Here is a 12,546-nt window from a genome sequence, read left to right on the forward strand (position 1 = left end):
TGCTGAATTCTTTTATCGAAAATTCTGATTTCGCTAATGACTTGATATATAATTGAGATGCGCACCACCAGATCCAACCCTATTACTAGCAAGAGAGTGCTTGATCCTGCTTTTTGTTTGACGATAAAAAGAAAGATAATATCTTAAAGGAGTAAAATTCCAAGTGATATAAAGACATTGAACAAGGACGAAAGCCATGTGAGTTTCAGCGGCTAGTAGAAAGAGTAGATAAAAGCAAAAGACCAAAATATGTGTATTTAAATAACATAAGTTAGTAGTAGAACCTAAAGACAAGACAATTGTATCTGAATAAAAATAGACAGCACTCTATGCACCATTTTCTCTATTTTATTAATTTGATCTACCTTTTATTTATTTTTTTGTCTAAATTTTCTGCAACAATATTCTAATCATCATCACTGAGATTATTTGCTTTATAAGTAGTGGGAGATAAGAATCTTTAAGGCCCTCACCCTATCAAGTATCAATACCCTTTTTGACTTAACAATATATTAAGATTATTTTGTCATGTACTTCAGAAAACAAAAAACACTGACCAAACATGGATTGCCAATTCCTTTTGTTTTTCTTTTTTGTAACAATAATTGAAAACACAACCTGGATATTAAGCTGCAGAGTACTTTTGCTGCTTTGACAAGTCATATTCCAGTCAGACAGACATATAATAGTGCTTGTTTGATCATTTTGTCATGAAATATACTTATTGGCACATCCACTATCAACATTTGGACCTTCCTTCATTTGAACAACAAACACAAGAGGTTACTGGAATTACATGTTAGAATCGATTGTTACATAAAAGAACCGTGAAAAATGGATCCTCACATACTAAAACCCGGTGAAAAGGAATCCGGTAACCCGGAACAACAGAGAACCAATAACATAATAAAAAAAATTGAAACTTTAAATGACCATAATATGAATAGATCAAGCGGATTCTTCTTCTCCGGGACTAATAGCATATATTAAAATTTTCCATCAGTTTGGGATATCATACTAGTTCCTCCTGGCCTTCTGAAGGACATCTGATCATTTCCAATATGTTAACCACTTCTGCCATATCAGGCCTGTTTGAAGGGACTTGTGATGTGCAGATTAAACCCAACTTCATCACAGGAATCGCTTCCTCTGCTGGAAATTTTCCATGCAGCCTCTTGTCAACACACTCTTCCACCTTGCCTTCTTCCAATGCGCCCCGTACCATGTCACACAATACAATAACATCATCCTCCATGTACTCAACCGGTTTCTTTCCAGTGACTATCTCCAGAACAAGAACTCCAAACCCATACACATCGCACTTATCAGTTATCTTCACAGTCTTGCATGCGAATTCAGGTGCCATGTAACCGAGTGCACTTTGAATTTTGCTGCTCAAAACATATCGATCTAACATCGGTAACAGCCTTGCTAACCCATAATCTGCAACTTTAGGATCACCAGAGCAGTCAATCAAAATATTGCTGGACTTGAGGTTATAGTGAATTATGTTCATTTGATGTAAGTTAGCCATGCCTTTTGCTGTCCCAAGAATAACGTTGAACCGCTCATTCCATGAGAGCATGTTTTTACTAGAACCTTCATGGATATGATCATACAAATTTCCACAAGTTATGAATTCATATATAAGTAGCTGTAGTGATGGAGTCCAATAATAACCTTGAAGAGCCACAACATTAGGGTGATGAACTTTTCCCAATTTCTTAACCTCCTTTTCAAAGTCTACCTGAGACTTAACAAGACCTGAGACAGTAAGCTTCTTAATGGCCACAGGCATCCCATCTCCGAGGACAGTGCGATAAACGGCTCCAAAACCACCACGTCCGAGCTCACAATCCTTGTTAAGCAGAGCATGTGACCCTGTGCTGAAGTCAAGTTCGCCTGAAAACATGACAAGCTTACCAGAATTTGCATCTGTACTGTGTGAGGGGCTATAGTCATCTCCACCAGAAAATGTAAGGGCAGCAGCAGAGTGAGATGTTGCAGACCGTACGCGAAGATTTAGCACAGTAATGGCAATAACACCAACAACAATAATAGCAGCTGCACTAATGGCAATGAGGGCAGAGATGCTTAGGATTTTCTTTTCGTGACCCACAGTCAGAGGGATAGTACCAGGAATAGATTCTGTGGAGTTGGGATTCAGAACAATCGGCTTGGGAAGGACAGTTGGACAAGACCTATTAGCAGCAGCTCCACAAAGAGATGGATTGGCTGACACTGAATAGGGAGAAATAGTGTTAAAAAAACCACCAGAAGGCAGTTCGCCCTTTAACTGGTTGTGTGAGATGTTGAACAACTCAAGGTGACCAAGATTTACCAGCTGCTTTGGTAAGATTCCGGTTAATTTGTTGAAGGAAAGGTCAACATTTTGTAGGTTAGATAGTTTAGCAAGGGTTGCAGGTACAGGGCCAGTTAAACCATTATGTGACAGAGACCTGCCAAGTTGATGGAAACAAAACCGATTAACCAAGCTTTGAGGAAAGCTGATATTCAAAGACTACTTCATAAATAAATTTACAGGCTAGTCACATAAAAACATCGAAAACCAGGTAATGTGATGTTGTTACATTATACTTTATGTAAAATATTAAGTACAGGAAATTGCCTTATCTAGAAAAAAAAAAGGATTTTATCTAAAATCATACACTAGAAGCTACTTGGTTAACTCAATATGGGAAACTCTAAATGATTGCTAGAAGCTTAGAACTAACAAATTAGTAGAACATGATAAAGAATCTCTAATATAAGGATTCGTGCTTGATTTAGTCACTAGAATTTTGACAATCCAAAACAACGTTGTCTGAGAGGAAACTGCGAAAAAGAATGCAAACGCTAGTTCCTTAATTATCAAACTATATATCAATCAGGTTCTTCTGTACAATAACTTACCACTACATTGTCCTTATGAAAACCTCCAAGCAGAGAGATTATCTCAAATGAAAGATATAAATGAACGATAAAGAGAAACAAGAACTTACAAGGACAAAAGAGTAGAACAGTTTCCAATAGAAGTAGGAATTTCTCCTGTCAAGGCATTCTTCTCCAGTTTCAGTTCCCTGAGAGCATAGGCTCCTCCAAGCTCCAGAGGGATACTACCATTTAACTGATTCTCACTTAAGTCAAGAACATCCAGTGACTTTAGATGGCCAACAGTCTCAGGGATGTTCCCTACAAGTGCATTTCTAGATAAATTCAACGACTGCAAGCTGTTAAAATCACCTATAGCAAATGGAATTTCACCAGTTAACTCATTGCAAGAGATATCGAGAACTAGAAGCTTTTGTCGAGAGTTTTCCAGTGAAGAAGCAATAGCATTCTTCATGCCCCTACTTAATTTATTCTCAGAAAACAAAACATGTCGCAATCCTAATTTGAATACCCAAGGAGGAAGATCACCCGTCAATGAGTTGTGACTAACATCCAGTGTCATAAGATTAACACAACTGCTCATGGACTTGGGCAAGTCCCCAGAAATAGCATTTCGCGACACGTTCAGTAATTTCAGTGATTGAAGCTTCCCAACTGAATTCGGGAATTGACCAGAGAAGTTGTTCCCAGAAAGATCAAACATCTGAAGGCTTTTCATTTCTCCAATCCATTCAGGTACACTACCAACTAATGCATTGTGTTTCATAATCAACTCATTGCACAAACTAAGCATCTGCATTGTTTTAGGAAGTTCTCCAGAGAAAGAATTTTCACTCAAATCAATTGACCTCAACAGCAAACAACTTCCAATTCCATCAGGAACTTCACCTTTGAGATGATTTTTCCTCAAATTTATGGCTCTCAAATTATGCATACCTTCAATACCTACTGGAATTTCACCATCCAGCAAATTATCTGACAGATCAAGTGACCTTAGCCCATTCAAAGACCAAATTCCAGAAGGTAACAATCCTGAAAACTGATTTGAGGACAAGTTTAAAGACCCCAATGCCACACATGAGTTCAAACTTTCTGGAACTTTCCCTGAAAACTTATTCTTGGCCAAAGAAATTGATCTCAATGGCCCACATTGTTCAAAAAAATCACCCGGAATCGTCCCAAATAAGTTGTTCTCACTCAAGTCTAGAATCCTCAGATAAGCAAGTTGAACAACGCTGCTACTTATACTCCCTGTAAAATTATTCTTCGCAAGCGAAAGCTTTCGAAGAAACTGCAACCTCATAAGACCTCTACTAATCTTACCTGAAAGCCCAAACCCATCAAGAACAATCTGAGAGACCCTATTGGATCTGGGGTTGCAATGGATACCATTCCAGCCGCAGGGGCTAACATCTTCTTCATTCCAAGACACCAACTTCCCTTGTGGATCTTGAACATCAGCCTTGAATACCATCAACCCCAGTATATCATCATTAAAAGATAAGTTCAAGGCTTTAACAAAAATAGGAGATACTAAAATACAAAATATTACTATACCAAAAACCTTCCTCATTTCCATTCTCCCAGCTCAATAATCACAAAGCAATATATAAGTTACTCATAATCCCATCAGCAACCCCAAATGGGTATACATAATTATATACAAGAACAAGCAAAAGATACAATCTTTAGCACAAGAAGAACGTAACATCCAAAAAAATGGGTAAGAATTTTTTTGAAAAAACACCCAGTTCTTAAAAAAACCCTAGAAATCCGGAAAGAGTGAATTTTTAATGAAACAAAGTGGAGAAGAAGAAAATGTAGATGGATGAGTGGAAGAAACAGTTGAATTTTGGCAGCAGAAAAAGGGAAATCTGAAGGGAAGAAGAAGGAGACAATGAGAGTGAATTTGGGGTTTCGCCGGAAAATGGAAAGCGCCGGTGAAAAGTTGAAGGTTGTTGATGAGGTAGTGAGGAATAAGCCGGAGAAAGTAGATAAAAGTAAAGTGTTACCGGGGACGGCGGGTCAGTGGGAGCATTTATTAACGTTCTCTTTATCTCTCTCTCACAGTTACAGAGTGTTTTAATTAACGGGAAAAAGAAAGGAAAAAGGGAGTGGGTGAGTGCTTTTATTAATGATGACACGTGGCATTGTATGGTCGGTTATGGAGAGTCTGATGTGGCAGACACGTAAGTCAATGTCAGAATAGAAGTAAATGGACTGAAGGAAACAAAGGGTGTTAATTAATTTTGGAGTAAGGGATATTAATTAACAAACTCCACCTGATGGTAAATCAAAGACACTTCATAAGCTAGTGCTACTCACTATTTTTCAAATATTTGTACTTATTAATTGAGCATTAAAAATATATATTTTCCCCGAGTATATATTACTTGACTCAAATTGACATGACATATTTTTAAAGAAATTTTTGAGGTTGACTATTACTCCCTCTTATTGATATTATTATTATTATATGTATATTACTATTATATACAGTTATCATTTCTATTTGAGTATATGTTACGAAAACGATAAAAAAATGTTCTTAAACTATGTGAAATGAATAAAAATACTCTTCATTTATAATTTAGCTCAAAAATACCTTTATCATCAATACTTTGGTTCAAAAATTCTTTTGCAATCAATATTCTGGTCCAAAAATGCCCCTATAGTTACTAAATAAGTCAAAAATGTCATTTTCAAATAAATATATTAATTATTTTTTTCCTTTTAAACACGTCTTCTTCCTAATTAAAATATTATTAAGGAACCCTATTCTTGTTTTATTTCTTTTAAAATCACTTTAACAAATAAAAATATAGGAAATAATATTTGTTTTCCCTTCTTAATCTCATTTTATCAATTAAAATAGAATAGCTTACCCTTTTGATGGATAATATATGTCATATATATAAGATCATAGTATATTCATCATTAATTTTTATTTATATAACGATAAAAATAATTATAATAAAATAATAATGTTTTAACTTCTTTTTTTTTTAATTGAAGTAGGATAAGCGTTTGCTAATTTTAAAAAATATTATTAGAAAAAAATGTGTTAAAAAGAAAATAATATATATATATATATATATATATATTATTAGAAAATATGCATTTTGACCCATTAAATAACAATAGGGGCATTTTTGGATCAAAGTATTGACGACAAAGGCATTTTTGGACCAAATCATAAACGGAGGGCATTTTCTGACTATGATAATAAAAAATGCAAAGTAATTAAAAACTTCATTAAATAAAGGATAAATATGAAAAAAGCCTTAATAATTTATTTAATATGAACTAAAGAGAGTACTATTTTCTGTTGTTATTTAATATTAAGGATACGTATAAGAAAAAAGTAAAAAGAATAATAATTTACTAACATAAACAAGTAAAATGAAATAGTTATTTTTAACATAAAAGTCAAGAAAAATGGAACGAATGGAATATCTTACTAAAATCAAAAGATAACACTTTAAACAATTAAACTAGTGAAAATATCTTTACTACTTTAACCTTCTTTTTATTAAATTTTTTTAATAAAAGTTGGAAAATGAAATTACAAATTCGAAATTCAACTCTCATGAATAAGATACAAATTCAGATTGCTACTAAAATTATATTACAAGTCTTATGAGGTGGGACATAAAAAATTTATTAGTGGTTTGAAGACGAACTTTGTTTCCATCACTATAACTTAAAACAAAAGTATCCTCTGTTTTTCTCATTTTTTGTCACGATGTCATGCGTTTCCAAATGTGCATGATCAATTCATGTTTTAAATAAAACACAATCAATATTGACTTATAATTTGGATTAATAAATAATAATGTTTGTATTTGTGCTTTCTATTATACAGTTAGAGGTGGGCGCTGAGCCGCTGAAGTGTTAAAGATTAGGGGTGTGGTATGGTACGATACAATATTTATAAATTTTGATATCGTAATTTTGATATTTGATTTTTAAAATATTATATTTCATTACCATACTAACTTAAATCGGTATGGTTTGGTATATTAAAGTTCGGTTTTGATATTCTATGGTATGTTAAATCGGTACTCATAATTTGTTCAACTTCGACTAATATATACTCGTTTAATAGAGTATTATGACTTCGGCAATTAAAAAAAAATCTCAATTGTATCATACTAATACAATACACATATAGAAAAATATATGCAAAATAAAGTACAAACAACTCCTTTGTTAATCAATTATAATTCAAATACATTTCAATCAAAATAGAGTAGCCAAAGTTTATACTAATACTAGGTTGCATATTTGTTAGTATTTTAATAATATATATTTGTTATTTATGTAACTTTATACTTCGGTATGGTATTCGGTATTTCGGTATGTTACTTCTAAATACCAAATACCATACCGAATATAAAAAAAAAATTAAAATGTATACCATATACCACATCAAATACCATAATACCAAAACCACGATATTAAAAATGTATGTATAGTATGGTAAATTGATATATACCATGCCATGCCCACCCCTAGTTAAGGTAGGACAAGAAAAAATTTAATTTGGATTTTCAATTTTTTGAAATCAAAACATTACAATGCAAATGCAATTTCAATAAGCTTGATTGGATCAGTATTTTTTAATTTAATTTTGAATTAAATAATTTGGCTATTTTGAATTTTCAATTTTGAGCTTGTAATTAAGTTGAGTTGTTTCTTCTTACAAAAATAAACATTCAGATAAAATACTTGTGTCTAAATACCTTAATAATCCCTCAATTCCATCATGAATCATGATCATCTAAGTAAAATGTTAATGCAAGTAATGAAACTATTATATCCTAGCAAAGGAACCATTAAAAAGTACTCCAATTAAAAAATTAACAAGTGTAAACATAGTAAAATTAAATATCTCATAATACTAATAATTCATATTCACTCAAACACTACTCAATTATTAGACTATTTGTGAGACTTAAACAACAATTAATATGCATATTTTTATCATAATTATTATTGTCACTAATAGAACACGTGGGATAATCACTCAAGAATTAGTCGTGCATTTTATTATTTTGCGTGTTTTTTTATCCAGACAATGGAAAAAAAAATAAAGATATATAAAATGCATAAAAACAATCCAGTACTAGAGCCCCTAGCTACAAATAAGTCAATTATCTATATCCGTAGGAATTGAACTCCCCTTATAAGATGAAGGTGGCAAAACAACACTCATCTTGGAGCTAAGAAACTAAAATATGGCAATAGCTAAATGCTTGGTGAGAATGTCAACAGGTTGGTCTTTTACTTGCAATCACGAAGAGAACCATCTCAACAAAAAATAGTAAAAGACTTGTAGAGCGAGACCACTAGACATGAAAATAAGAAAATGACTATCAATAGTATGCTCTAACAATCGTTGTGGCATCTTAGAACAAGGAGCTAGAACATGTATGCAAATTAGTGGTATTCATCATCATAGGTGTGTAAATTGGTTTGCATTTTTGCATTTTCGTCTTGAATAATGGATAGCATGTTCTGAATTTATTGTCACTATGAGAGGGACATACTATTAGTCGTACAACACACTTTAACAGCTAGAAAAAAACTTAATGAAACTAAATCTCGAGTGAAAAAAAATTCAGCTCTTAGCTTTGATATCACTTTTATGAAGAAAGTTTGAGTGGATGTTAGTGAATATTATATTGTTGTAAATATAGATGAGAAAATATGTAAGAACGCCCACACCATTATACACAAATAATGAGGGGTCAATTTTGAAGACAAAAACTCAACAACAATAAGAAATTGACGTAGTATATATACCATGCTCACTTTAATATATATATATATATATGTCATGCTCTAGGCGTCTGTTTGAGACAATAAATTTATTTATGTAGTCTACAAACATGGTAAGTATATGTGGGATGAGCAAAACCAACATAATGGTATATAAACGTACTCTATTGGAGGTGGACTTGTAAAAAGATATTTTGTACATCTAATTATTGCAAAACCAATTGCTTTGAGACTGCACCACATCCCAAATGGTGGATGATTTTACCACTAGACTGAATGTTTCAATATAGTCATGTCCTTCGAGTTGGTGAAATCTTTTGGCAACTAGACATTCCTTGTACCACTCAAGGTTATCAAAAAAATTCGTTTAATTTGAAATACCCATTTTTTTTTACCGAAAACATTAATAAAAGGCTCGAACCAGACAAAAGACCAAGTCATGTTGCATAAAAAGGTATTCCATCTTAAAGGTTATTGCATCACACCAAACTTTATGTTTATTGATTTTAGTGAATCTAATAAGTTCGATGAACAGTTTAGTTTGAAAATAAACAGATGTAATATTAGTTGGGTGCAATGAATGAGACATACGATGAACAATTTTGTGATGAGTATGTTAAGAATGAGATGGGAGGACCAAGCGATGTAGGAGTGTCACGATCCAGGGGTACACCTTAGAAGTAACATGGCGTACTTGACCTCGAAGGGGTCTCATACAAGCCCTTAGCATATCATAACATAAGATAATAGAAAAGTACGGAAATTTTAAAAACTTTATCCATACAATCAAAGTCTTTTATAAAAGCAAGCGGAAGTCTTACTACACTTTGTCTCAAACCATCTAATACAATACTTTGAATAACTCTTGGGTCACATCCCATACAATAGTCTCAAAACATGAAAATAAAAGACATAAAGGAAATAATGGTTTTGTCCTCGAAGCTATGAGGACTCACCAAATCTTCAACTCCTTGCACTTTAGAAACCTATCCTCAAGAGTATAACTCAAATCTCCGAACCCTACATTTGATGAGAATGTAGGCAAAGTATGTGTTAGTACATAAGTACTAAATATGATAGCTAGCATAACATCACAAGAGCATAACATAAGGGTTAGTCAACATAAGACATAATCCATAAGCATAAGAGATACTTCATGAAACATAAACTATGAGCATAAGAGACAATATCACAATCATAAGCAAAGTCTCCAATATAAGCGTCATATAAGCATTATTCAACCCTTAGTCCTTCATATCATAAGAGAACTACTTCTCAAGTAACCTCAAAGCATACTTGTGCAATGCGTGAATGATACCCCATAATCCCATCCACACTAAGTACAACTTTTAAGTCATCATAATCATACTTACCACCTTATGGTCTCATCCTTAGCTTATTTCTCATAGACAAGGGAATCTTCACCTTTAGTCAACATATCAAGAAAAGGCAACTATGGCAACATTCCAAGCTAAGCATATATCATATAGGCAAATCTCATATTAGGACATGCTTACAATACTTCCTTGAAGTAATCTAGTTCCATCATATACATACTACTTAGATTAGGGACTTGTCCCTCATATTTATAATAGTCATGGAAGAGTACCTATTTACTAGTCCAAGATAAGTCATTACTTATGAATGGTCATAATTCACCTATTCAACGCTACCAAGGAAAAGTACTATTACTCAACCTAATCTAAGCATGCAACAAATAAGAGACATACTTCATAAGTGGCTTCAAGTTATACTTGTGCAATGCATGAATAAAACCCCATAATCCTATCCACGCTAAGTACTCCTTTAGGCTATCATACTTCAATGATTGCTACTTATCATTTCTAGACTACCAAGGAATATAGCACCCTATTAGGCTAGACCAAGCTACCAAGGTAAAATCACCATATTGGATAGACCAAGCTACCAAGGAAAAACATACTAAACATACATACAAGTCCAAGCTATTCTAGGAAGGGTATAAGTGCTCCATCCTAGCTACCATGAAATAGTCTTAGACCAACTAAGTCATGCTACCCTTACAAGCACACTATGATGCTAATGTAAGCTACTCTTAGGAGAGTATGATTCTTCAATCCTAAGCTACCATGAAATGGTCGTGGCCTAACCAAGTCATGCTATCATGAAATGCATTAATATTATATGATGCTAGTTCAAGCTACCATTAGGAGAGTATGATTCCTCAATCCTAAGCTACCATGAAATGGTCTTATCTTACCAAGTCAAGCTATTCATGAAGGGATCTTAAGTCACAACTTCAAGCTATTCTAGTCTAACATGCTTTGATTCATTTTAGGTTGGTAAGCCTTTCAACCTAGAATCATTCTATGTGAGAGAACCTTTCATCTCCTAGCATATTTATGCCTAGGTGTGTAGGTGAGAATATGCTTTCAACAATACACAACAAGATCACATCATATTAGCTTTACTCTCAAAGCCCTAACATTCATGACCACAAGCTTTACTTCTTACCATCATCATTCATACATAGATTTCAAGGCATTCTAATCACATTCTTCATTATCAAGTGATTCTAGTCATAATTCAATTTCATCATAAAGGTTTAACTTTAACTTTACTAGTCATGATCCATCATATATACCATAATCTAGTTCAATTCATGTCTACATGTTCCTATTCTTGAACAATTACTACTCATAACATCAATTCTAGAAGATCACCTATGAATCCTCAATTTCACCTTTCATGGCATAAACTCACATGATTCAGTTTCATTAATTAGACTAGGGTTAACCATGGATAACATATAAATTCATCATACTATCATGATTCAATACTAAAACAATCATAAACAAGTACTATCCACTCAATCACTACCCACAACATAGGAAGAAACCATAGCTAGAATTGGGTTGTATCTTCACAATTGGGAAAAATCTAGGAGGCTCTATGGATGGAAAAATCCATAGATGAAGAAGCTATCATACCTTGATTATAAAGCCCTCGCAATGCTTGCAACAATGGAGGAATTTGTCATAGCTTTCTTCTTTCTTCTTCTTCTTTACTTCTAGAGAGAGAATTTCTTGAAAGAATTTGGGTTCTTTGGTGAATCTAAAATAATGAATTAGTTGCCTTAGTTTAGGGGTCTAATAGGTTTATATAGGTGTCCTAATTACTAATAAAACAACCCTACTTAATAACTAACTAATTCTAGAATATTCCCTAAACTTAAACAACTTAAACCATTACTGCACCCTACCCACGAGTCCACGTCCACGGATCGTGGGTCCACCCACGACCTGTACTGGTCAAGCGTGGATGGTGGTCTGTGGCTAGATTTTGCAGGCCTTGACCCACGAGACCCACCCACATGGCGTGGATCCCCCTACGGGGCGTAGGTCCCCTCGTAGGTACTGCCTAGGCAGATTTTTGGGACTATTTTGGGGTCCTCCTCAAGGACCCCTTTGGTTGGTCCTTGGGGAGTCGTAACTTGACGTTTAACCCCTAAACCCCACATTCTAAGTATGGGAAGTAAATTCTAGAACTCTAACCTCCACGTAATGCTCTAGAACCCTCACATAAGGTCCTAGTTTAGTCTACTAGTTTTCGGGGTATTACAAGAAGACATGAAAATTTTAGGGGTGGTTGAGGGATAAGTAAGCAGCCCGAAAGGTTCACTGTGAGGTTAATAGAGTCTGGAGATGACATTTTTGCAATGGACTAGACTAAGATGTTAGAGCTGGAAAGTCCATAGAAGGTGAAGTAGTAGACAGAGCTGAATTAACGTTGGACTAGTATGGATGAACTATTTATAAAGTTAACAGAATATGTGAGGGGGCAATTAGGATTTGTCGAGGTAGAGATGAAATAATGGAGACAGAGAAATTC

General features: G+C 34.0%; 2 protein-coding genes across 3 annotated transcripts in view; one reads left to right on the forward strand and one right to left on the reverse strand.

Moving 5' to 3' along the window:
* LOC125823741 (ABC transporter I family member 6, chloroplastic) overlaps nucleotides 1–12,546 on the forward strand; it is a 377,846-nt gene that overhangs the window by 183,418 nt on the left and 181,882 nt on the right. The window lies entirely within an intron of this gene.
* Nucleotides 915–4,595, reverse strand: LOC125823710 (probable LRR receptor-like serine/threonine-protein kinase IRK). Its single transcript, XM_049503081.1, has 2 exons — nucleotides 3,003–4,595; nucleotides 915–2,459 (listed from the first exon to the last, which is right to left on the reverse strand). The coding sequence occupies exons 1-2, from the start codon at nucleotides 4,469–4,471 to the stop codon at nucleotides 1,013–1,015; spliced, it is 2,916 nt and encodes a 971-aa protein (XP_049359038.1). The 5' UTR covers nucleotides 4,472–4,595; the 3' UTR covers nucleotides 915–1,012.

Source organism: Solanum verrucosum, unplaced genomic scaffold, assembly GCF_900185275.1.
Source record: "Solanum verrucosum unplaced genomic scaffold, falcon-dt-bn FXZP01000093.1, whole genome shotgun sequence".
Taxonomy (NCBI): domain Eukaryota; kingdom Viridiplantae; phylum Streptophyta; class Magnoliopsida; order Solanales; family Solanaceae; genus Solanum; species Solanum verrucosum.

Excerpts from the sequence above, each read along its gene's own strand:
- LOC125823710 (XM_049503081.1), bottom strand. The coding sequence starts at position 4,471 with ATGGAAATGAGGAAGGTTTTTGGTATAGTAATATTTTGTATTTTAGTA. Across the intron at positions 2,460-3,002 it reads TGTTCTACTCTTTTGTCCTT|GTCTCTGTCACATAATGGTT; the intron begins GTAAGTTCTTGT and ends TCAACTTGGCAG.